Source organism: Ranitomeya imitator, chromosome 2 (assembly GCF_032444005.1).
Source record: "Ranitomeya imitator isolate aRanImi1 chromosome 2, aRanImi1.pri, whole genome shotgun sequence".
Lineage (NCBI taxonomy): Eukaryota > Metazoa > Chordata > Amphibia > Anura > Dendrobatidae > Ranitomeya > Ranitomeya imitator.
In genome coordinates this window covers 401,412,596-401,440,072 of record NC_091283.1, presented here as the reverse complement: position 1 = coordinate 401,440,072, position 27,477 = coordinate 401,412,596, and the positions used below count along the sequence as shown (strand labels likewise).

General features: G+C 45.4%; 1 protein-coding gene across 2 annotated transcripts in view; it reads left to right on the top strand.

The window, feature by feature from the left end:
* The window catches only part of TEKT3 (tektin 3), a 38,053-nt gene extending 20,615 nt beyond the window's left edge, over positions 1-17,438 (top strand). For both annotated transcript variants that reach the window (XM_069750618.1, XM_069750619.1), the window contains exons 3-8: positions 4,357-4,440; positions 7,153-7,223; positions 8,966-9,109; positions 10,566-10,788; positions 13,928-14,082; positions 17,071-17,438. In XM_069750618.1, the coding sequence (XP_069606719.1) occupies positions 4,357-4,440; positions 7,153-7,223; positions 8,966-9,109; positions 10,566-10,788; positions 13,928-14,082; positions 17,071-17,287 (894 nt within the window). In that variant the 3' untranslated portion in view covers positions 17,288-17,438. The remainder of the gene's footprint in view (positions 1-4,356; positions 4,441-7,152; positions 7,224-8,965; positions 9,110-10,565; positions 10,789-13,927; positions 14,083-17,070) is intronic.
* The last annotated feature ends 10,039 nt before the right edge of the window (positions 17,439-27,477 follow it).

Here is a 27,477-nt window from a genome sequence, read left to right as displayed (position 1 = left end):
GAGGGTGTGCACAGGTGTCTTTTTATACTGATAACAAGTTTAAACAGGTGCCATTACTACAGGTAATGAGTGGAGGAAAGAGGAGACTCTTAAAGAAGAAGTTACAGGTCTGTGAGAGCCAGAAATCTTGATTGTTTGTTTCTGACCAAATACTTATTTTCCACCATAAAAAATATGCAAAAAAAATGATAAAAAAACAGACAATGTGATTTTCTGGATTTTTTTTTCTCAGTTTGTCTCCCATAGTTGAGGTCTACCTATGATGTAAATTACAGACGCCTCTCATCTTTTTAAGTGGTGGAACTTGCACTATTGCTGACTGACTAAATACTTTTTTGCCCCTCTGTATTTACCAGACAATGGAGGAATATCCAGGAGTCCACCACACCCGACGCGCGTTTCGCAATGAAATGCTTTGGATACTTTTTTTATATGTGGATTTACATGGCATATTAGCCCCTTACACTGAGACCACATATCGAATCCTTATATAATACTTCATTAGGTTTTTTTGTTAGATTGCCACGCTATATTTAACCATTTCTTGAAATGTTTCATGTAATTTGTATGCAATGTGAGCTTTATGGATATACCAGTATATTTATGTATACATCTCTGTGACCTTTTGCCAGGTGTCTACCCTTTTTTTCTGTGTTTGTCGTTTCTCACCTGCTGCCTATTTAGACTCTTTTATGACCGTTATGGTTTTTCTTTGATACTAATAAAGTGGTTTTTCATATTATCAATTTGTGGTGCCTTTTTCTATTGGTATATATAAAATTAACAAGACTTGCAATATAACCAGAAATAATAACTGAACAGAAATAGAAAGTCATCCTTTAGGTGGGATTTCTCTCGGAGAGGTGCCGTAGATATTAAAGGTTTCCACACATAAACCGATAGGATATCTAAAAACCCAATACTCGATCAACTAAAATAATCCAAACCCAATTGAATCGGCCATAAGACCTTCGTACACTGTAGACTAATGTTAACCGAAAAAAAACACAAAATTGAGCTTAATTTAAGATGGTATACATGCAGAGGTAAAACGCATGTTCAAAATGGCCACAAAACATTAAAACCTACAAGAATGTAGACTAATGTTAACCGAACATGCTGAAGTTGTCCGAAAGTTCTCAACTTTTTATCTTGGACTAAAGAACCAACCATTCACAACTGATTGTAAAGGTCAACCAAGTGGTGTCTAAAGATGTACACATGTCCATACACATTATACTTTCGTAGGCTGAACTTGACTATATCAACAGGCATGGCTGACAGTTCAATGTGCATGGGGGCGCCGGCCAAATCATGGTGGGGAATGATGTCCGATTTCGGCATAAGGCCAACCGACTTGTCAGTCGGCGGTTTTCTCATAGGGAACACAGGAGCGTTTGGCTGAATGAGTACTCCGGTGTTTGGGAGGATGGCTTAGATGGCTCTCGGCCAAACAATCTTTCGTTTGACAACTTTCTAATGACCATCTAATGTGTATGTTCATCTCAAACAAGGCTGACCATGTAAAAAGTACAGAAGATTGTTATGTCTGTGAACCTGTTATAAGGCAGTCGTCTAATCCTTTCACAAACATAATCCTTCACCTGAGATTACATAGATCTAATTAGTCCTACTTGAAAACCCGACAAATAAACAATTTGGATACAATTGTTGACACAACTGTAATCCCCAACTTTTGTTGCCTGGGGAACAGGCAATACTAAGTAGACTCCATGATCTACTGATTGACCAGACTATCAAGAGTAGTCTTTAGAAGACTTGTATAGCCGGTCTGTAACCATTCTTCAGCAGTGATTAATGACCTCTGAGAGGCTCCTAAGATTAAAAAATAAATAACGGAATAAGCTGGAAAACTCTTTTGCGATATTTTAACAGGTTAACAAAGCCATTATCGGAAAGGTGGCTAACGCAAAGCAGCATAACGGCACAGATAATCAAACTATGGAGCTCCTCTGAGAGATGGAAACTTCCTGGAACACATGTTGTGACTTTGTTACCCCATGCATGGGGCAAAGGGTTCTTAAACTTTATATATAGACTGCCCTGTGTCCAATCACAGCCAGCCTGCTGTACTGACTGTCAATATAATCTTCTCACCGTCTCAGGAATTCAGACAAAACCTTAGCATAAACCCTGTGACATCACTGGACTCACTAAGTGACATCACTATCCAGAACAAACAAACTTGTTACATAGTTGGCTAAACCTTACTGCATCAATTGTGTGACACCATCATCATCCATTGTCCTGACTATGTGACATCTTCATTTAATCACAGCCTATATAGACTTTTTAACCCCATTCCACTAACCCTAAAACATCACAATCCAGTTACTGACTGACTTGTGACATAGACTGTATGTTATCAACATTCAGTCCTCAAACAGGCTGCCAATCACCTGAAGAACTAGTAAAACTCTCATTTGTTGGTTGAAGTGATCATTTGGGCTGCAGAAAAGATCGTCGTTCTTGACAGCACATTGTCCTGTATAAAAAGGACTCGTGCTGCTTACAACAATGGCAGCCTATGCACTGAATGATCTATTACTGATTGTTCAGTGTGCATCTGTGTAAACAGGATTAGTAAACCACCCAGCCAACGAGTAGCTAATTGGCGGACGTTAATTGGCTAGTCTAAAAGGACCATTATGTATCCTCATTTTGCTCATTTACGACATTATAATCATCCAATCACAGACTCATATGCTCTATAGACTTTATGACCTCACTGCACTCACTGTGACATCATCATCCGATCACTAAATTACCTACTACCTCACATACACGATAAATAGCTGCTGTTCGGCCGATGTCTCCATACGCAGGAGCACTTTTGTATTCTCCATGGAGTTGCTGCCGGACTCCTTTAGCTGGGACTTATCCGAAATCAGATATGCCGGATCCTTATCTCCCCGGGCATGATCTGTTTGAGAAAAGTCAGGAGGCCTTCCCATCCACATTACACAGTTGGCCAAACTTGCCGATATCAGCATGTTCGGCCAACGTTAGTCTACAGTGTATGAAGGTCTTAAAATTTTACTCAAATTTATGTGTCCTCATTGTGCTCACTTTATGACATCATAATCCAATCACAGAATGACTGGCTACATAGACTAGGGTGTTTCTGCAACATAACAATCCAATCACAGACTAAACTGTGCTATCTCCCGGAAGTTACTCTGTGACATCATCATTTATTCCTTACCTAACCATTTTACTGGGATTTACATGATCTCATTGCTTTCATTGATCTGCTACATAGACTATGTGACCTCATTGTATGCTTTCGGTAACCTCACCATCCAATCACAGACTGATCTGCTACATAAGCTTTATGACCTCAATCTATGACATCATCCAATCACAGGCTGATCTGCTACATAAGCTTTATTACCTCACTCTTTGACATCATCCAATCACAGACTGATCTGCTACATAAGCTTTATGACCACAATCTATGACATCATCCAATCACAGGCTGATCTGCTACATAAGCTTTATTACCTCACTCTATGACATTACCCAATCACAGACTGATCTGCTACATAAGCTTTATGACCACAATCTATGACATCATCCAATCAAAGGCTGATCTGCTACATAAGCTTTATGACCTCACTCTATGACATCATCCAATCACAAACTGATCTGCTACATAAGCTTTTTGACCTCACTCTATGACCTCATCCAATCACAGACTGATCTGCATAGACTGCGTGACGTCACTGCACTCACTGTGACATCATCATCCGATCATGGATTAGCTGATACATAAACTGTATGATGACATCACCAACCCTTTAGAGACCTTTGACCGCCTCAGGAGCATTAGTCATGCCTACGTTATGGTATTACCCAGGTCTTTCTCATTAAACATCCCCAGGCTGGAGCAGTGTGTACTCAGTGTATCCTGGCTGCTCGGTAACACACCTCAGGCCGGCCGGGGTAACAAAAGATGTGTCAGCGCAGACAGTGGTTGCTACAAACACTGTAACAGTATGAGCTGGAGGAATTATCTCTGTATAGGGTAACATGTAACGAGCCAGCAGAGATGAGATTGTACCGCTATGTGACAGACGGGAGCTGTGAATGGCAGACACAGATTGCTGCACGGAGCATGTGACACTGCGTACATTCCTCCGAGCCAAACACTTCATTAGTGGCCGATCCTGAAACCTGAAATTCGCCCCTTTTGGAGGGATTTAACATGGCCAAATTAAAAGGATTATGTTTGTAGTAGGACATACTAAAACATTTAGGCTTTAATATATTTTTACTAATAATTTAGGACAGTGCACACTATTTTTTTGTACAATATCTTGTGCTCGGTGACAGGTTGCCCAGGAATGTCTGTATCACCGGGAGAAGAGGATGTCCATAGACCTCGTACATGATGACGTGGAGAAACAGCTGCTGCAGGTAAGACCATCTCATCTAATGCTACCAAGTGGTCAGAGTGGAGCAACAGGTAGTCCTCCATACAGCTGGTAAACCAACCATAGCCAATGCCGATTGACCTGGCACGTTGCAGGTATTGTTAGCCCCATTGTGCATCGTAAAGTCATAGTTAAAGTCATGCCATAAAGGCATGGGTGAGGATATACCAACTTTGTGTCCCAATGGACAGCTGATGTTGCTTTGAGTCAAAAGTTGTGATAGAATCTTGAACATCTGAGGTGTCTTCGGTTTAGCACCAAGACCAAGGTCACCATGTTTAGCTTTGATAGTGACATACCGGAAACACAAGCTTTGTTACCATGCCTGACTTCTAGACTGCAAATGCCCAAGGCACCTTCAATATCTTTCACATATTCCATAAGATCCTTCCATTCAAATTTTACCAATCGTGAATGTGTTTTGTACAAGGAGAGGGGTTGTCGATGGCTTATCTCCACTAAAGGTACCGTCACACTCATCGACGCTGCAGCGATATAGACGACGAGCCGATCGCTGCAGCGTCGCTGTTTAGGTCGCTGTAGAGACGTCAAATACAGCAACACCAGAACGATGCAGGAGCGATCCAGTGACGTAACGGCGACTCACTTATCGTTCTTGCTGTTGTTAGCTCCATGTAAAACGTTGCTGGCATCGTTGCTTTTGATGTCAAACATGACGATACACGCTGACCTGACGACGAAATACAGTTCCGGACTTCTAGCTCCGACCAGCGATGGCACAGCGGGATCCAGATCGCTGCTGCATGTCAAACACAATGAGATCGCTATCCAGGACACTGCAACGTCACGGATTGTTGTCGTTCTCGTTGCAAAGTTGCTGAGTGTGACGGTACCTTTAGTACAAAAGGATTGGACATGTTGAAATCTAACATGACTGATCCTTCATTCATCTGCCTCCACCATCATGTTGAAGGAGAGAGTTGGGAGGCCTTTGTAAACATTAGATAGAGAGCTGTCCAGATCACCTCTCCCAACCTTAACCCCTATCTGACCTTGGACGGGATAGTACGTCCAAGGTCAGATCCCCTGCTTTGATGCAGGGCTCCGCGGTGAGCCCGCATCAAAGGCGGGACATGTCAGCTGTTTTGAACAGCTGACATGTGCCCGTAATAGGCGCTGGCAGAATCGCGATCTGCCCGCACCTATTAACTAGTTAAATGCCGCTGTCAAACACAGACAGCGGCATTTAACTACCGCTTCCGGCCGGGCGGCCGGAAATGACGTCATCGCCGACCCCCGTCACATGATCGGGGGTCGGCGATGCGTCTCCATTGTAACCATAGAGGTCCTTGAGACCTCTATGGTTACTGATCGTCGGTGGCTGTGAGTGCCACCCTGTGGTCGGCGCTCACAGCACACCTGCATTTCTGCTACATAGCAGCGATCAGCAGATCGCTGCTATGTAGCAGAGGCGATCGCGTTGTGCCTGCTTCTAGCCTCCCATGGAGGCTATTGAAGCATGGCAAAAGTACAAAAAAAAAGTTGAAAAAAATGTTAAAAAAATAAAAACATATAAAAGTTTAAATCACCCCCCTTTCGCCCCAATCAAAATAAATCAATAAAAAAAATATCAAATCAACACATATTTGGTATCGCCGCGCTCAGAATCGCCCGATCTATCAATTAAAAAAAAGCATTAACCTGATCGCTAAACAGCGTAGCGGGAAAAAAATTCGAAACACCAGAATTACGTTTTTTTTATCGCCGCGACATTGCATTAAAATGCAATAATGGGCGATCAAAAGAACGTATCTGCACCGAAATGCTATCATTAAAAACGTCATCTCGGCACGCAAAAAATAAGCCCTCAACCGACCCCAGATCACGAAAAATGGAGAAGCTACGAGTATCGGAAAATGGCGCAATTTTTTTTTTTTAGCAAAGTTTGGAATTTTTTTTCACCACTTAGATAAAAAATAACCTATTCATGTTAGGTGTCTATGAACTCGTACTGACCTGGAGAATCATAATGTCAGGTCATTTTTAGCATTTAGTGAACCTAGCAAAAAAGCCAAACAAAAAAACAAGTGTGGGATTGCACTTTTTTTGCAATTTCACTGCACTTGGAATTTTTTTCCCGTTTTCTAGTACACGACATGCTAAAACCAATGATGTTGTTCAAAAGTACAACTCGTCTCGCAAAAAATAAGCCCTCACATGGCCACATTGACGGAAAAATAAAAAAGTTATGGCTCTGGGAAGGAGGGGAGTGAAAAACGAACACGGAAAAACGAAAAATCCCATGGTCATGAAGGGGTTAATATTGAAGGAAAGAGTTGGGGGGCCTCTGTAAAAATTAGATAGCTGTCCAGATCACCTCCCCCCAACCTTAATATCGAAGGAGAGAGTTGGGAGGCTTTTGCAAACATTAGATAGATAGCTGTCCAGATCACCTCCCCCCAGCATTATGTCTAAGGAAAGGTTTGGGTGGCTTCTGTAAACATTAGATAGATAGTTGTCGGGGTCTTCCAAAATTGGCAAATTTGGCCAGCTTTGTTCTAATATGTATGGAGACCTTCCAAAGTAGAGCCTTCATCTACCCCTCACAGTGCACTCCTTCAATAGAGGCACTTCTACAGTTCTTGAGGTGCAGCTCACAGGTGTAACCTTGCAACTATGTTTTCTTACACCCACCGCTGCACCATTCTGAATGCATTTTATGTGCTCCATTTAGGAAGTGGACAGCATCAAGTCCTGCCAGGAGAGGATGAGAAGACATCTGGACAAGACAGGAGCACAACTGGCGTAATATGAATTCTGATCTTTCTACCTTTATTGTTGGTTTCTCACACCTTGATGGTACATGCTGGGGGTGTTTACTTTTAAAGGAAATGTCCATTTTTTTTCCAGACACCACACTTTATTTTGAGGGTGCTGTTGACTCTTTCACACCTCTTTCTAAAATTGTTACAAATTGTGCAATGGGAAAGTGAATAATCAGCCTAGGCAGCTAAGGGCTTTGGATAAAAGGGGAATCACTGATCAGTTCCAGTTAGATTACTTCGGCAGGATTGGAACTACTGATCCTTACTTTACGGGATCACCTAGTAAGGTGGAATTGATAAACTGTAGGTCAGGATCATAGACTGAAAAAGATGGCACAGCGGGCAAGAACTGCTGGAGAGAACGAGAGTCAGCAAAGTCCAAGATAGCAGGGTATGCAGGATGACAGGCAGACAAGCAGAGCAAGAAACACCAGAAGACACAAAGCCAGGGAGTGTGGATTTACACAAGAACCCTACAGACCAAAAATTTGGACTCACCTCGTTTAAAGATTTTTCTGTATTTTCCTGCCAATGAAAATTGTAAATTCACACTGAAGGCATCAAAACTATGAATTAACACATGTGGAATTATATACTTAACAAAAAAGTGTGAAACAACTGAAAATATGTCAAGAATGCCAAGAGTGTGCAAAGGGGTATCGTTTCTCCTTATGGAGAGTGACATACCATCTCTGGCTTGTCAAGGTAAGGAGGCTTATTCGCCATGCAATGCTCCTCTGTCCTCTTTTTCTCAGAAGAGGCAATTTGCATATAAGAGTGTGCAAAGCAGTCATCAAAGCAAAAGGTGGCTACTTTGAAGAACCTAGAATATAAGACATATTTTCAGTTGTTTCACACTTTTTTGTTAAGTATATAATTCCACATGTGTTTTGATGCCTTCAGTGTGAATGTACAATTTTCATAGTCATGAAAATACAAAAAAATCTTTAAATGAGAAGGTGTGTCCAAACCTTTGGTCTGTACTCTATAGTCAGTCCAGGACTTGCAGCAAAAAAAAAAAAAGGTTAATGGCAGAGTTGTATGCTATCAGCAGACAGATCGTCAATGGCAGTCAGTAAACCCATGGTTAACCACAGGCAGACTTGAAAAGCAGATAGATACTTGCTTGAAAAAAGGATGACACACTGTTGCAGCACTGTTCATAGTGTGAATAGTTCCAATTTAGCAGAGAAGAGTTTGTTATGCTTTCAGCAGGCAAATGATTTGCCGCACGTCTGAGCCAGGAAGTAAATGCAGATATTATTATTATTATTATTTATTATTATAGCGACATTTATTCCATGGCGCTTTACATGTGAGATAGATGATAAACAAGCAGGAGTTTTATGAAAATATAGCCAGAAGAAAGAAATGGATGAGAGGGCAAATTTCATGTGGTACTGAACGCAAAGCTACGGACATCTCAGACAGCACATAGCTGTCTAAGTCGGTACTGAAAAGACTTGAGTGATGATGTCAAAAGTAACCTGGCACGGACGTACACAAGGGAACTTGCCCTAGGGGAAAGAAGCAAGAGCCGGCACCTGAGGTTATTAAATGTTATTAACTAACACAGTCCACTATATTTTTAGAGTCGGAAATATACATTACATTTCCAACCATACTAATCTAATAAAATGCAAAGATCCACCTGATCTACCAATCCTATATCACACCATAGTGGCAGCCATCTTTTTATCAACTGTTTCGATTTATCCCCAGTTCTAACCGGGCAGCTCAGCACGAGCTGGAGAGAGACATCAGCGACAAACAGGCAGCCTACCGCATCGATGACAAATGCCAGAACCTCAGGAATACCTCAGACGGCATCGGCTACTATAGAGGAGTGGAGCGCATAGATGCTACGTACGTCACTTTATCCAGGGTTCCAGATTTGGGCATTGGTTTAGGCCATACACTCCGATGACGGTCTAATCCTGTAACATACTGGGCAACTACAGTCCTCTCTATCACTATCTCTGCACTGATCTACATGGTAGTATTATGTGGACACAGTATGGAAGTATTATTTAGGCTTTGTATGGCGGTATTATTTGGAAAGTGTGTTTTCCGTTTTATTTGGCTATTGAGTGATCATTTGCTTTGGTCAGTGTTATGAAAATACCATATGGTAGTATTTTAAGGATACTATATTGCAGTAGTATATCAGTATTATAAGGTTGTATGATATGGACGTATTTGTACGCAGATTTCATTTGGGAAGTGAATAGCAGTGTTGTGTGGGCAGTATAAGGCAGTGCTTTAAGAGTACTACAGTATATAGTAATATTTAAGGGTACTGCATGGCAGTATTATATATGTATAGTATGGTGGTATTATTTGGACAGTGATTATGCTGATTGCATTGTTGTGTGGACAATATAAAGCAATGTTTTCACAGTACTGTATAGTAGTATTTTTAAGATATTGTATGGCAGTAGTATGTAGGTATTGTAATGTGGTATTATTTGGACAGGGCTTACGCAGTTTTATTTAGGTAGTGAATGGCAGTATTGTGTGTTCAATATAAGGCAATGTTTTGAGAGTACTATATATTGGTATTTTTTAGAAAATTGCATGGCGGTAGTATGTAGATATCATAATGCAGTATTATGTGTTATGAGAGTACTATGGTAATATAATTAGGATACTACATAGAGGTGGAATATACACGTGCTTCTCACAAAATTAGAATACCATCAAAAAGTTAATTTATTTCAGTTCTTCAATACAAAAAGTGAAACTCCTATATTATATAGAGTCATAACAAACAGAGTGATCTATTTCAAGTGTTTATTTCCGTTAATGTTGATGATTATTGATTACAGCCAATGAAAACCCAAAAGTCATTATCTGAGTAAATTAGAATAATCAACAAAAAACCTCTGCAAAGGCTTCCTAAGTGATTAAAAAGGTCCCTTAGTCTGTTTCAGTAGGCTCCACAATCATGGGGAAGACTGCTGACTTGACATGTCCAGAAGGCAGTCACTGACACACTCCACAAGGAGGGTAAGCCACAAACGGTCATTGCTAAGGAAGGTGGCTGTTCAGAGTGCTGTATCCAAGCATATTAATGTGAGAAGCACCTGTAGGTATTGTATAGCTGTATTATTTTTGCAGAAAATTGTATTTCTTAATGCATGCAGGATCTTTTTCAGCCCTGACTATAGGCAAACTGATACCCTGTGTACCCAGTTTGACGGAGCGGTGGCCAAGCTTGTGTGCTCCTTCTCCATCCAGTGCCCATGCGACAGCCGAGTCCTGAAACATCCTAAATTATTGGTGGGCATAGAGAGGTAACTCATTATTTTGTGCCCTCCAGGATCTCGGTTCCTGACACTTGGGCCAAGTTCAGCGATGACAACATCTTGAGGTCTCAGAGCGAAAGAGTGGCTTCGGCCAAGCTCAGAGAAGACGTGGAGAGTCTATTGAATGCTACATCCAATGAGATGTGGAACCAGTTCAACTTCGTCAACGTCTCATTCACCAACAGGATCTCCGACACCGCTGACGCCAAGAACAAGCTGCAGAGCCACCTAGCAAAGGTAGTGTCAGAAGGAAGAAAAACTGGGGGAGTAGATATTAAGGCATGCAAAGATTGTAGCAATACCTGAGCACAGATGGGGCCCTGAGGGTTCTCTGCTAGTTCTCTGCTACTGCTAGTATTATTTGGCCCTGTAAGTTGGAGGCCTGCTACAAGTCCTCAGAACTGTTCTATATAATAAAGGAAGGATCTTTGGGCCCACCCAAGCTGAGAGAACCTAGAGCTGCTGTAGGACAGTGGAGCAATTGCTATTTTTTTTAGCAAGTCCATGTAACATGTCTCTTGCTGCTTTTATTTTTATGTGCTGGTGTAGCGGAGTTGAGGTACAGTTCTTGTACGTATAAGGCTTCTACTGTATCTCAGCTTGTCTCTGCTTTCACCTTGTATGAAATAACAAAATTGGATTGGTCACCAGGATCAGATTTGTGGGGGCCCGATGCCGGGTACCTCCTTGGATTAGCCATCCCGTGGGGGCCAGATATAAACAGTAGAGATGGGGGGACACCTGTATGTTCTGGTCTGGTGGGTTTGGTGAAACAGTTACAAAAAGTTCGGGTTTGGGTACCAGAACAGTACCCAGACTAGAACCCGAACCCCATTCACTTGAATGGGGGCACCAAACATCCAGTGTTTGCCACACTGTCAAGTGCATGACAGCGTGGCAAATACTGCTTCTGATCAGCAGTAAAATCATCACCGGCGGTCAGACAGTGTGAGCGTGCAGCTGTGATTGGAGGTATAAAGTTTACCTCCGGTCACTGGTGTCAGCTGATGGGACTACTACTCCCATCAGTCGACGCCTGTTGCCGCTATTAACAACAAGAGCAGGAGCAGCTGATGGGAGTATTCATCAGCCGGCTCCTGCACTGTAATTAAATAATATTTAAAAAAAACGGCATGGGTTCCCCTGTATTTTTCATAACCAGCCAGCCAAAACTCACAGCTGGGGGCTGCAACACTCAGCTGTCAGCTTCAGCAAGTCTGATTATCAAGAATAAAGGGGTTCCAATGCCATATTTTTTAATTATTTCCATAAATAATTTAAAAAAAACGGTGTGGGGTTCCCATTTTTGACAACCAGCCTTGCTAACGCTGACATCTGGGGGCTGGTATACTCAGACTGGTAAGGGACCATGCATATTGTTCCCCCTAGCCTAAAAATAGCAGCCTGCAGCCACCAAGAAAAGGGCGCTTCTGGCACTTTGCCCGACTCTTCCCACTTGCCCTGTAGCGGTGGCAATTGGAGTTCATATTTGTGGGGTTGATGTTACCTTTGTATTGTCAGGTGACTTCAAGCCCAGGGATTAGTAATGGAGAAGTGTCTATAAAACACCTATCCATTACTAGTCCTATAGTTATATGGTAAATAAAGACACAGCCAGAATAAAGTCTTTTATTTGAAATAAAACAACACACACTTTTGCATTTTTATTTAAAAATAACAAACACAGTTATACTCAACCCCACAAATATGAACCCCACTTGCCACTGCTGCAGGGCAAGTGGGAAGAGCTGGGCAAAGCGCCAGAATTGGCGCATCTAATAGATGGGCCTTTTCTGGGCAGCTGCGGGCTCCTATTTTTAGGCTGGGGGCAATATTCATGACCACTTACCAGTCTGCGAATACCAGCACCTGGCTATCTGCTTTAGCAAGGCTGGTTGTCAAAAATTGGTGGGACCCCACGTCGTTTTTTAAGAATTATTTATTTAAAAAAATTAAAAAACAGTGTGGGGACCCCTCTTTTCTTGATTACCAGCCTTGCTGAAGGTGACAGCAGAAGGTTGCAGTCCCCGGCTGTGAGTTTTGCCTGGCTGGTTATCAAAAATAGAGGGGAACCCACGTCGTTTAAAACAAGAAATTATTTATTTAGAGCGCAGCTGATGAATACTCCCTTCAGCTGCTCATGCTTTCACTGTTATTATTGGCAACAGGCGTTGGCTGATGTGAGCAGTAGTCCCATCAGCTGACACCAGTGACCGTAGGTAAACTACTTTATACCTCCGATCACAGCTGAGCGCTCACGCTGTCTTTTGACAGGGTGGGATCCGCAGCTGTCTGATTGTTGGTGATGATTTTACTTCCGATGAGAAGTGGAGTTTGCCGAACCAAATAGTAACACGGACTTCCCGTTGAACTCCGTGTTCGGTGTCCGTGCCCAAACAGTAGGTGTTTGGTACTGACGACGAACTTTACTGTTCGGGTTCGCCCATCTCTAATAAACAGTGAACCGAGCAGGACAACCATAACTCCCATTGATGTAAATGGATGTTGTGCTACAGTACCCCAAAATGGCCACTATATATTGTGTGGTGCTGTACTGCTCTGGCTTTGGACACTGCAGATACTGCAGCTTTGTGATCTAATAGTAGTTGATCAGTGAGGCTGCCGGGTGTCGGACCCTTCACGGATCTGATGTTGATGACCAATCCTAAGAACAGGTCATCAATATCAGAGCTCTGGACAACCCTTTTAAATTCGTAATCACTTTGCTGTTATTATAAAACGCTGCAGATTTCTGGAATAAAAACAAAAAATCTGCAGCAATTCCTGTACACGCAAACAGCCCTTGCGCTCTGCCATACAGGGCCACTCTGCATGGGCCTGAAGTCAGCGTTACAGAGCTGACTTTGCTGCTTGGCTCAACTAACTCAGCTATCATGGTGCACACAGGTCATATCTAATTTAGCTCTGCTACATCCAGCAGTATGCATGCCTCAGCTATTTTTTTATTTTTAATTCGTAAAGGCTAAAATATTAGCGAGGCACAGCCCATGAGCAGGAAGCCAAGCAGGACTACATTCTCAGAACCTTTGGACGGAATTTGCGTGCGTGCCAAGAGTCATTCCAAGGGTTTCTCAACACTTCGGGCTCCCTGGATTACACCATGGCAGTCTAAATCGAGTTACACGCCTCTCCGAGCTCCGGATCCTCGGCAGTCCTGGAGCTCATGTCTATCCAGAGCAAACTTATTACAACCTCGTACAAAGAAGAAAGCATTCACTTAAAGAGCCCTGAGTTGTAGTAAGGTCACCGCAGCAAATTTTCATAGTGACACATTCCTCCATCTGTGCTGTTATGCAAAGTTGTTTTAATCTGGTATCTGATAGCCTGAGCGCACTTTCCCTATAACTTTTTGCAGACTCTTCAGGAAATTTTCCAAACTGAAATGACCATTGATGCCATCAAAAAGGCAATCAAGGACAAAATGGCTCCCTTGAAAGTAGCCCAGACACGTCTTGATGAACGCACCCGTCGCCCCAATGTGGAATTGTGCCGTGATATCGCCCAATTACGGTATGTTTCTCTTAGAGATGGAGTCACTGTGACATACACTACATTACTAAGGCTGGTTTCACATTTGCGGTCGTGTCCGCAGCGTTTCTGACGCATATGTCTGCATGCGTCTCGATTTCCTATCTTTAACATTATAGACGCAGGTGCATGCATTTTTTCGCGGTGTGCGGCTGGGCGCGGCTGACGCACCATGTTAGAATTTTTTGGGCGTCAAATTTCTGCCGCCATATGCATGCGGACGCTTGCGGAAGGAGTGCGTCAAAACAACGCATTACAGTCTATGGGAACGCATAGGAACGCAAGGACATGCGTTCGCTTGCGTTTGCACAAGGGTCTACATACAGAAATCCCATTGGGCGTGGCTTGTATCAAGGAAATTCTCCTTGAAAAATGTTTTCAAAACAAAAGCATACGCATAAACAACACAAATGCATGCAAACGTTGCGTTTTTTTATCCGTCATGCGTAAGTTGATGCGGATAAAAAACGCAGCGTTATCATGCGTTTGCATGCATTTTGCCATGCGTTTGCGGTTGCATACAAAACGTTGCGGACTCAACTGCAAATGTGAACCTAGCCTTACTGATCTTGAGTAACACACTGTATTATACTCCAGAGCTGCACTCACTATTCTGCTGGTGCACTCACTGAGTACATACATTACATTACTTATCCTGTACTGATCCTGAGTTACATCCTGTATTATACTCCAGAGCTGCACTCACTATTCTGCTGGTGCAGTCACTGTGTACATACATTACATTACTTATCCTGTACTGATCCTGAGTTACATCCTGTATTATACTCCAGAGCTGCACTCACTATTCTGCTGGTGCAGTCACTGTGTACATACATTACATTACTTATCCTGTACTGATCCTGAGTTACATCCTGTATTATACTCCAGAGCTGCACTCACTATTCTGCTGGTGCAGTCACTGTGTACATACATTACATTACTGATCCTGTACTGATCCTGAGTTACATCCTGTATTATACTCCAGAGCTGCACTCACTATTCTGCTTGTGCAGTCACTGTGTACATACATTACACTACTTATCCTGTACTGATCCTGAGTTACATCCTGTATTATACTCCAGAGCTGCACTCACTATTCTGCTGGTGCAGTCACTGTGTACATACATTACATTACTTATCCTGTACTGATCCTGAGTTACATCCTGTATTATACTCCAGAGCTGCACTCATTATTCTGCTGGTGTTTTTCTCCTGCAAATCCTGAACGTGTGCACAAATCCTTAGTCCCTGTCCTGTGTCCCCATCATTCATCATAAGTACGTGATAGCATCAAAATTAATTTGGGGTGGTAGAAGACATCAGGTACTGAGCCTCCCAATTCATTACAAGTCCCTGACAGTGTCTTCTCGCACCTTTCAGTTAATTATAAAGGGACCTATGCACCTTATCGCCTCTACTCCCCTAGAAATTTTAAGTCCCAGATAACGTCACAATGAATTGTGAGATGGGGAGGACACTATCAGGCGCTTAGCACCCTCCTCCATCACCCAATTCATTTTACATCCATATCTAATGTTCTCCTCCCGCTGTTCGGAAGTCCATTATGAGTTCTCCTTCCTCCCATCCCAATCCCCCACATCCCTCATTGTCCTCCTCCCCCCGCATCCCATCATTGTCCTCTCCCCCACCTCCATCATTGCCCTCTCCATTACCTCCATCATTGCCTTCTCCACCACCCCAATCATTGCCCTCTCCACCACCCCAATCATTGCCCTCTCCACCACCTCCATCATTACCCTCTCCACCACCTCCATCATTGTTCTCCCCCTCCACCCCCATCATTGTCCTCTCCAGCACGTCCATCATTGCCTTCTCTCCCGCCCCATCATTGCCCTCTCCATTACCTCCATTATTGCCTTCTCCACCACCTCATCATTGCCCTCTCCACCACCCCAATAATTGCCCTCTCCACCGCCCCAATCATTGCCCTCTCCACCACCTCTATCATTGTTCTCCCCACCACCCCCATCATTGCCCTTTCCACCACCTCTATCATTGCTTTCTCGCCCACCACCCTCATCATTGCCCATTCCACCACCTTCATCATTGCCTCCTCCGCCACCACCTCTTTCATTGCTCTTTCCACTACCTTCATCATTATCTTTTCCAACACCACCATCATTGCCTCCTCCCTCACAACCCCCATCATTGCCCTTTCCACCACCCCATCATTGTCCTTTCCACCACCACCATCATTGCCTCCTCCCACACCATCCCATCATTGTCCTTTCCAGCACCCCCATTGTTATCCTTTCCACCACCACATCATTGTTTCCACCACCTCCATCATTGCTTTTTCCCCCACCACCCGCATCATTGCCCTCTCCATCACCCCATCATTGCCCTCTCCACCACCCCCATCATTGCTCTCTCCACCACCTACACATACACCTCTCCACACACACCCCTCAACACACATACACAAACACACACCCCAGCACCACCACTCATTTCTCCGCATGTTTACACATACACACACACAGCACCACTCACTTGTCTGCACGTTCCCTGCAGCCGCAGCATGTTCATCGCCGGCTGCTTTCTTTCTGACACAGAGGCACGCTGAATGCTGACGTCATCCAGCTGCGCTGCTGTGCCAGACAGGGAGCACGGGCAGGAAGCGGAGGATGGATCCCTGCAGCTCTGCTGCCTACAGGAGAAAATGGCACTGCACACCGCACATGAGGGCAATCTGTCCAGGGGCCTCCCGAAGCCTCGGGGCCAGATAAACAGGCCATATTGCCCTCAGTGTTAGCTGCCGAGCAAGGGGCCCCCTCCACCTCCAGGCCCCGATGCAGCCGCACCTGTTGCACATGTGGTATGTACGCGCCTGAACCGAACTACAAACCAGTAGACTCCTGGCACACATGGGTCCTTGTAGTCCTGGCACCACCTACACCAAGGCAGCTGTTTGCACTCATCTAGTTTTTCTTTTTTCTTAATTCTCAGTCTTGTCCAAGAAGTCCATGAAATCGACGACACCATTCAAGTCTTACAACAACGTCTCCGAGAAGCCGAGGACACCTTACAGATGCTGGTCCACACCAAGGCCAACCTGGAGCATGACCTCTCCATCAAGGCCAACTCTCTGTTCATTGACCAGGAGAAATGTATGGGCATGAGGAAGAGCTTCCCCAGCACCCCTCGGCTGGTGGGCTACACATAGACAGGAGCCAGGTCACCCACTGTAAAGTGTGAGGCCAGTGAATGTTCCTTGTGGTGTAAGCGGGCTTATCATTGTGTGGTTTGTTACACACCAGACGGTGTCGTGTGGTAGGTAGGTGTAGAAGGAAATAAAGTCTACTGTTTTACATAAATCCAGCGTCTGATACATTTCTTTATTCATTTCCCTTTATTACATCAACAAATTCTGGACCCCAGAGGGGTGAAATTATTATTATTATTAGTTATTTATATAGCACCATTAATTCCATGGTGCTGTACATGAGAAAGGGGTTACGTACAGAGTTATAGATATCGTTTACAGTAAACAAATTTACAATGACAGACTGGTACAGAGGGGAGAGGACCCAGTCCTTGCGGACTCACATTCTCTCAAAAACACAAACTATGGGGAATGTCATACTAGGCCTCAGTATGGATGATGGAGGGTCAGCGGAAGACCACATAAGGCCCCAAAGAATGAATACAGTGACACAACCAGCAGAATAGTGAGTGCAGCTCTGTTCAGCTGTTGCTCATTGTGGTAATTGTGGGTGTGGTCGCCACTGATCCTGCTGTCTGCTCCTGGGCTCCAGAGACTCACCAGCTCTTCACCCGGGGACCTGCTCTTTCTCCTACCCAGGGAATGAGAGGGTCTCCTGGGATGAGCAATGGAGCCATATCCCAGGCTTCTGTTTCCCAGACCAGGTTGGCCGGGGGGGCAGAAGAAACCAGCAACCGGCCTGCACATCAGAGGACTCGAGGGTGAGACGCTCCACCAGGAGTCGCAGCAATGTGGCTCCTACAGCCCCGGGTCTGCAGAGACCCAGACAAGTTGGTAATTCCTGAAGAAGGAGCCATAGGAGCCTTGAAACGCGTTGAATAAATCACTATTTTAATTCTACTATTAACTGGAACCTCATTATTAAGGCAGCGCGGATCTAATCCACATTACCTATCCAGTATAAGGAAAAACTAATGAATGAGGACAGATTTAGAGAAAAGGCCGATTACAGAGAGCAAAGGCAGATGGGGCTGCAGCCTGAAAGGCAGGTGGATGATGAGGAAGATGATGACCAGTAGAAATAATAATAATAATTTTTATTTATATAGCGCCAACATATTCCGCAGCACTTTACAATTAAGCGGGGACATGTACAGACAATAAATTCAGTACAAGTTAAGACAATTTAAACAGTGACATTAGGGGTGAGGTCCCTGCTCGCAAGCTTACAATCTGCAAGGAAATGGGGGGGGGGGACAATAGGTGAAAAGTGCTTGTTATTTCAGGTCTGGCAATTATAATAAATAGGGATTTTCATATAAAGCTGCATGATCCAGTCATCAGCCCGTGTGTTTAAGTGCAATAGTCAAGTATCAAGTGCAGTTATCGTGTGCATGGAGGGTGTGGAGACAGATGAATAGTAGGCTGCAGATTCACATGCAGATAATATTTGGAAGGAGGGAACAGGACAAAGTTAGAAAGCCCCACCTGGCGGCCTGCAAAGTCACCCGCAGGCCACGTGCAGCGAGCTCCCTGCAGGTCAGGCGACATTGACATCTCGGTGCAGTTCTGCTGGCTCTGGGGAGGACAGTGATAACAGCGGCCAGGGAGGAGCGCTAATGGCGGAGATTAAGCTCCTGAAGTCCCCAGTGTGCCTTCAGAACTTCTATCTTGGTGATGATTTACTAGAGGAGGCACCTGGGGGCCAGAATAAAAAGACAAAGAAGACCAACAAGCAAAGCTGCAGGAAGCGGTAAGCTATGTGTATGCCCCCCTCCCTGTACCCCCTGAGTCGGCTGCAGGATCAGCTCGCTGTATAAGCCCCATTGCCCAGCCCAGCCCGGGTTCTGCTTTGGATCCGGTGCAAAGGTGCAGGGAGATTACAAAGCAACGTAGTGAGATGCAGGGCTTCATCTCTGCTTGTAGTAGCGGGGATGTAGCAGCAGGTGCATCAGCCGAGAGGCTGGACAGTGAGGGCGGCTCTGCGATGGGCGAACGGTCAGGCCACGATACTGTGGTGTGCTCCTCAGTGGGGGGAAGCGGTCCAGTGTCAGGGGCAGCTCGTGTAGCCTCGGCGCCCCTGAATGCTGTTGCCGCTGATCATTTAATTGAGAAGCTGCGGCGGTGTGAGGGGTTTGCCGAGGAAGGGAGTTCTGTTGTGAATTCTGTTTTCGGGCTCCCTCCTGTGGTCATGAATGGTACTTCGGCTGGTTCTGTCCATGGATTTTCTCTGGTGCCTGTGGGTGTTTCTGAGTTTCCTTCCACAGGTGACGAGGCTAATTCGTTAGTGGGCTGCTCTATTTAACTCCACTTAGATCTTTGCCCCATGCCAGTTGTCAATGTTGTAGCATTGGTCTAGTTCGCTCCTGGATCTTTCTGGTTACCTGTTTCCTCCAGCAGAAGCTAAGTTTCGCTTTGCTTTTTTCTTGTTTGCTATTTTTTCTGTCCAGTATGCTTATGTGAATTTTGCCTTGCTTGCTGGAAGCTCTGGGACGCAGAGGGGCGCCTTCGCTCCGTTAGTCGGTGCGGCAGGTATTTTTCCCTGCACTCTCTGTGTGGCTTTTGTAGGGTTTTGTGCTGACTGCAAAGTGACCTTTCCTATCTTCTGTCTGTTTAGTAAGTCGGGCCTCTCTTTGCTAAATCTATTTCATCTCTGTGTTTTGTGATTTCATCTTAACTCACAGTCAATATATGTGGGGGCTGCCTTTTCCTTTGGGGAATTTTCTCTGAGGCAAGATAGGCTTATTTTTCCTATCTCTAGGGCTAGCTAGTTCTGAGGCTGTGACGAGGCGCCTAGGTCATGATAGGAGCGCTCCACGGCTATTTTTAGTGTGCATGATAGGATTAGGGATTGTGGTCAGCAGAGGTTCCACTTCCCAGAGCTTGTCCTATGTTAATGTTCTATCAAGTCTTTCCTGGTGCTCTAACTACCAGGTCCACTATTTGTCCTAACCACCAGATCATAACAGTATAGCTGGCCAAAAGTATTGATGCATCTCAATAGAGGGATAAGTGAAGCTCTGAGACCATTTTTTTTTCTTTGCAGCGTGTTCTGTCTCACTTTTCCCCTTTACCTCTGGGTGGTTCAGAACACAGGTGTAGACATGGACATTCAAGGTCTGTCCTCTCGGATGGATAATCTCACTACAAGGGTACAAAACATTCAAGATTTTGTGGTTCAGAATCCGATGTCAGAGCCTAGGATTCCAATTCCTGATTTATTTTTTGGTGATAGATCTAAGTTCTTGAATTTCAAAAATAATTGTAAATTGTTTCTATTTTTGAAACCTCGCTCCTCAGGTGATCCTGTTCAACAAGTAAGGATCATTATTTCTTTGTTACGTGGTGACCCTCAAGACTGGGCATTTTCCCTTGCGCCAGGAGATCCGGCATTGCGTGATGTGGATGCGTTTTTTCTGGCGCTCGGATTGCTTTATGACGAACCTAATTCAGTGGATTAGGCAGAGAAAATCTTGCTGGCCCTGTGTCAGGGTCAGGATGAAGCAGAGATATATTGTCAGAAGTTTAGAAAGTGGTCTGTGCTTACTCAGTGGAATGAATGTGCCCTGGCAGCAATCTTCAGAAAGGGTCTCTCTGAAGCCCTTAAACATGTCATGGTGGGATTTCCCATGCCTGCTGGTCTGAATGAGTCTATGTCTTTGGCTATTCAGATCGATCGGCGCTTGCGTGAGCGTAAAACTGTGCACCATTTGGCGGTACTATCTGAGCATGGGCCTGAGCCTATGCAGTGTGATAGGACTTTGACCAGAGCTGAACGGCAGGAACACAGACGTCGGAATGGGCTGTGTTTTTACTGTGGTGATTCCACTCATGCTATCTCCAATTTTCCTAAGCGCACTAAGCGGTTCGCTAGGTCTGCCACCATTGGTACGGTACAGTCAAAATTTCTATTGTCCGTTACTCTGATTTGTTCTTTGTCTTCCTACTCTGTTATGGCATTTGTGGATTCGGGCGCTGCCCTGAATTTGATGGACTTGGAGTATGCTAGGCGCAGTGGTTTTTTCTTGGAGCCCTTGCAGCATCCTATTCCATTGAGAGGAATTGATGCTACGCCTTTGGCCAAGAATAAGCCTCAGTACTGGACCCAATTGACCATGTGCATGGCTCCTGCACATCAGGAGGATATCCGTTTTTTGGTGTTACATAATCTGCATGATGTGGTCGTTTTAGGGTTACCATGGCTACAGGTCCATAATACAGTATTGGACTGGAAATCTTTGTCTTTATCTAGCTGGGGTTGTCAGGGGGTACATGGTGATGTTCCATTTTTGTCTATTTCGTCATCCACCCCTTCTGAAGTCCCGGAGTTTTTGTCGGATTACCGGGATGTATTTGATAAGCCCAAATCCAGTGCCCTACCTCCTCATAGGGATTGCGATTGTGCTATCAATTTGATTCCTGGTAGTAAGTTTCCTAAGGGCCGATTGTTCAATTTATCTGTGCCAGAACACGCCGCTATGCGGAGTTATATAAAGGAATCCTTGGAGAAAGGCCATATGCGCCCATCGTCATCACCGTTGGGAGCAGGGTTCTTTTTTGTGGCCAAGAAGGATGGTTCTTTGAGACCTTGTATTGATTACCGCCTTCTTAATAAAATTACTGTCAAATTTCAGTATCCTTTGCCGTTGCTGTCCGACTTGTTTGCTCGTATTAAAGGGGCTAGTTGGTTTACCAAGATAGACCTTCGAGGGGCGTATAATCTTGTGCGTATTAAACGGGGCAATGAATGGAAAACAGCATTTAATACGCCAGAGGGCCATTTTGAGTACCTGGTGATGCCATTCGGGCTTTCCAATGCTCCATCAGTATTTCAGTCCTTTATGCATGACATCTTCCGAGAGTACCTGGATAAATTCCTGATTGTGTATTTGGATGATATTTTGGTCTTTTCGGATGATTGGGAGTCTCATGTGAAGCAGGTCAGAATGGTGTTCCAGGTCCTTCGTGCTAATTCCTTGTTTGTGAAGGGGTCAAAGTGTCTCTTTGGAGTTCAGAAGGTTTCATTTATGGGGTTCATTTTTTCCCCTTCTACTGTCGAGATGGACCCTGTTGAAGTCCAGGCCATTCATGATTGGACTCAGCCGACATCTGTGAAGAGCCTGCAAAAGTTCCTGGGCTTTGCTAATTTTTATCGTCGCTTCATCGCTAATTTTTCTAGTGTTGCTAAACCGTTGACTGATTTGACCAAGAAGGGTGCTGATGTGGTCAATTGGTCTTCTGCGGCCGTGGATGCTTTTCAGGAATTGAAGCGTCATTTTTCTTCTGCCCCTGTGTTGTGCCAGCCAGATGTTTTGCTCCCGTTTCAGGTTGAGGTTGATGCCTATGAGATTGGAGCAGGGGCTGTTTTGTCGCAAAGAAGTTCTGATGGCTCGAGAATGAAGCCATGAGCTTTCTTTTCTAGAAAGTTTTCGCCTGCTGAGCGCAATTATGATGTTGGTAATCGAGAATTGTTGGCCATGAAGTGGGCATTCGAGGAGTGGCGTCATTGGCTTGAAGGAGCCAAGCATCGTGTGGTGGTCTTGACAGATCACAAAAATTTGACTTATCTTGAGTCTGCCAAACGGTTGAATCCGAGACAGGCTCGATGGGCGTTATTTTTCTCCCGTTTTGATTTTGTGGTTTCGTACCTTCCGGGCTCTAAGAATGTGAAGGCTGATGCCCTGTCAAGGAGTTTTGTGCCTGACTCTCTGGGTGTTTCTGAGCCGGCAGGTATTCTCAAAGAGGGGATAATTTTGTCTGCCATCTCCCCTGATTTGCGGCGGGTGCTGCAAAAATTTCAGGCTGATAGACCTGACCGTTGCCCAGCAGAGAAACTGTTTGTCCCTGATAAATGGACTAGCAGAGTTATCTCTGAGCTTCATTGTTCGGTGTTGGCTGGGCATCCTGGAATCTTTGGTACCAGAGATTTGGTGGCTAGATCCTTTTGGTGGCCTTCTTTGTCACGGGATGTGCGTTCTTTTGTGCAGTCCTGTGGGACTTGTGCTCGGGCTAAGCCCTGCTGTTCTCGTGCTAGTGGGTTGCTTTTGCCCTTGCCGGTCCCGAAGAGGCCCTGGACGCATATTTCTATGGATTTTATTTCGGATCTCCCCGTCTCTCAAAAGATGTCAGTCATTTGGGTGGTTTGTGATCGCTTTTCTAAGATGGTCCATTTGGTACCCTTGTCTAAATTGCCTTCCTCCTCTGATTTAGTGCCATTGTTTTTCCAGCATGTGGTTCGTTGACATGGCATCCCGGAGAACATCGTTTCGGACAGAGGTTCCCAGTTTGTTTCGAGGTTTTGGCGTTCTTTTTGTGCTAGGATGGGCATTGATTTGTCTTTTTCCTCGGCTTTCCATCCTCAGACAAATGGCCAAACCGAACGAACTAATCAGACGTTGGAAACGTATCTGAGATGCTTTGTTTCTGCTGATCAGGATGATTGGGTGTCCTTTTTGCCGTTGGCTGAGTTTGCCCTTAATAATCGGGCCAGCTCGGCTACTTTGGTTTCGCCGTTTTTCTGCAATTCTGGTTTCCATCCTCGTTTCTCTTCAGGGCAGGTTGAGTCTTCGGACTGTCCTGGTGTAGATACTGTGGTGGATAGGTTGCAGCAGATTTGGACTCATGTGGTGGACAATTTGACATTGTCCCAGGAGAAGGCTCAACGTTTCGCGTACCGCCGGCGCTGTGTGGGTCCCCGACTTCGTGTTGGGGATTTAGTTTGGTTGTCGTCTCGTTATGTTCCTATGAAGGTTTCCTCTCCTAAGTTTAAGCCTCGTTTCATTGGTCCGTATAAAATTTCTGAGGTTATCAATCCTGTGTCATTTCGTTTGGCCCTTCCAGATTCTTTTGCCATCCATAATGTGTTCCATAGGTCGTTATTGCGGAGATACGTGGCGCCTGTGGTTCCATCCGTTGACCCTCCTGCTCCGGTGTTGGTTGAGGGGGAGTTGGAGTATGTGGTGGAGAAGATTTTGGATTCTCGTATTTCGAGACGGAAACTCCAGTACTTGGTCAAGTGGAAGGGTTATGGTCAGGAGGATAATTCCTGGGTTTTTGCCTCTGATGTTCATGCGGCCGATCTGGTTCGTGCCTTTCATTTGGCTCATCCTGGTCGGCCTGGGGGCTCTCGTGAAGGTTCGGTGACCCCTCCTCAAGGGGGGGGTACTGTTGTGAATTCTGTTTTCGGGCTCCCTCCTGTGGTCATGAATGGTACTTCGGCTAGTTCTGTCCATGGACTTTCTCTGGTGCCTGTGGGTGTTTCTGAGTTTCCTTCCACAGGTGACGAGGCTAATTCGTTAGTGGGCTGCTCTATTTAACTCCACTTAGATCTTTGCCCCATGCCAGCTGTCAATGTTGTAGCATTGGTCTAGTTCGCTCCTGGATCTTTCTGGTTACCTGTTTCCTCCAGCAAAAGCTAAGTTTCGCTTTGCTTTTTTCTTGTTTGCTATTTTTTCTGTCCAGCATGCTTATGTGAATTTTGCCTTGCTTGCTGGAAGCTCTGGGACGCAGAGGGGCGCCTCCGCTCCGTTAGTCGGTGCGGAAGGTATTTTTCCCTGCACTCTCTGTGTGGCTTTTGTAGGGTTTTGTGCTGACTGAAAAGTGACCTTTCCTATCTTCTGTCTGTTTAGTAAGTCGGGCCTCTCTTTGCTAAATCTATTTCATCTCTGTGTTTGTGATTTCATCTTACTCACAGTCAATATATGTGGGGGGCTGCCTTTTCCTTTGGGGAATTTTCTCTGAGGCAAGATAGGCTTATTTTTCCTATCTCTAGGGCTGGCTAGTTCTGAGGCTGTGACGAGGAGCCTAGGTCATGATAGGAGCGCTCCACGGCTATTTCTAGTGTGCGTGATAGGATTAGGGATTGCGGTCAGCAGAGGTTCCACTTCCCAGAGCTTGTCCTGTGTTAATGTACTATCAGGTCTTTCCTGGTGCTCTAACTACCAGGTCCACTATTTGTCCTAACCACCAGATCATAACAGAGTTCCGCTCCTCCCACCAAAGTCCTATTAAGTGTTGGCGCCACTGGTCAACAAGATGATGATATAAAGGATCAGTGGCACCTCACAACAGTGAAAGATCAGCGGTGCCTGGTTTCAACAGTAGAGCAGCGGAAAATATCAACTGATGATGCGGAGGGCACACGTAAGACCCAGGGTGAGGTTGCCTCCAGTTCCTGGAGGAGGCCGAGCCCCTTGTGCCTGATGATGCAGAGGTCAAAATGTCACCCCCTGTTATCACTGGGCCAGCAGGAGTGACTGTGGTGGTGGGTATGGATGAGGAAAATTCTTTGTGTATGGGGTGTGTTTGCTGGTTTGGTGGAGAGTGAGGGGGTTATGGAGATGGGTAATAGTGATATTGTTAGTGTGGATGTGGTCACTGGTCTGGTTGCCCCCCCCGGTGGTGGCAGCACCAGTCAGAAATTATGCCACTGTCACCTCCGGGGTAAATAGGGCGTCCTCCTCATCCCTGGGCTCTGGGAATGGCATGTTGCAGCGGCATCTCCTGGAGGCTCTAAAGAAGGGGCAAGGTCACTAATGGTAGAGGTTCGAGAGGCATGGCCTCAGGGCCATCCGAGAACAAAGAGGGGGGATACAGTGTGGTCCCTCCCAACAGCTGGGCTGGGTAGCGTGCATAGGAATGTGGGCCATCTTCAGTGGAGGGGCAGTGATACATGTCCTCCAAGGTCTAAGGTTGTGGAGCTCCTGCTGAGGATAGGTTTCAAGACGATTGACAGCTACGCCTTGATACATCCCTATTCCACGCCTGAGTTTGATGTCAGCTATGTTCGGCCGGAGGGGCTTGAGCTTTTCTGGTCGATCTATGAGTTGGCAAAAAATGAGCCCGACTGGAGAGACTTTGCCGTTCAAGCGGTGTCTCACCAAAACCAAGTCAAGAAAGTGACCGTGATGACCTGTAACAAGTCGCTTTCTTGTTATGACATCATGATGTGGCTTGGCTGGTATGGAGAGGTGGTGGAAATGCCAAATAAAAACCATGACGAGTTTGGTATCTGGTCAGGGGCCTGGATGTTTATGGTAAAACTTAAGCATTCAGGTGGTACGGTTGCCCACATACAATCATCTGCCTTCCTGGGTGGGGATCGTAACTTAGTCTTCTACCAGGGGCAACCGAAGCTCTGTCACAAGTGCGGCGACCCCACACACTTCAGTGCAAACTGCACTGTGCAGAAATGTGCATTGTGTGGGGATATCGGCCAACTTGCTGCATCTTGTGTGGAGATTAGATGCCACCTGTGTGGTGAGTTAGGTCACCTATTCAGTCCTCGCTCCTTTGCTAATGTAGTCATGACTCCAGTGGAAGGAAGCTGTGAGGCTGATTCTGCTGGGGAAGGGACTAGCATGGGTGAGGGAGCTGAGAAGCCGAGGAGGAAAAGCAATAAAAAGACCTGCCCAGCTGAGGCGTCTAGACAAGCGCAGACAGGATAGAGAGACGGGCAAGCCCCGGGCTACTGGGGCGGCCCCTGTCATGGACGCCAGTCTTAAGGTTCCATCACATTAAGCGATGCTGCAGCGATATAGACAACGATGCCGATCGCTGCAGCATCGCTGTTTAGTCGTTGTGTGGTCGCTGGAGAGCTGTCACACAGACAGCTCTCCAGCGACCAACGATGCCGAAGTCCCCGGGTAACCAGGGTAAACATCGGGTTACTAAGCGCAGGGCCGCGCTTAGTAACCCGATGTTTACCCTGGTTACCATTGTAAATGTAAAAAAAAAAAACACTACATACTTACATTCCGGTGTCTGTCGCGTCCCCCGGCATCAGCTTCCCTGCACTGTGTAAGCGCCGGCCGTAAAGCAGAGCGGTGACGTCACCGCTGTACTCTGCTTTACGGCCGGCCGGCGCTGACAGTGCAGGAAAGCTGACGCCGGGGGACGCGACAGACACTGGAATGTAAGTATGTAGTGTTTTTTTTTTTACATTTACAATGGTAACCAGGGTAAATATTGGGTTACTAAGTGCGGCCCTGCGCTTAGTAACCCGATGTTTACCCTGGTTACAAGTGAAGACATCGCTGGATCGGCATCACACACGCCGATTCAGCGATGTCAGCGGGTGATCCAGCGACGAAATAAAGTGCTGGCCTTCTAGCGTAAACCAGCGATGTCACAGCAGGATCCTGATCGCTGCTGCGTGTCAAACACAACGATATCGCTATCCAGGATGCTGC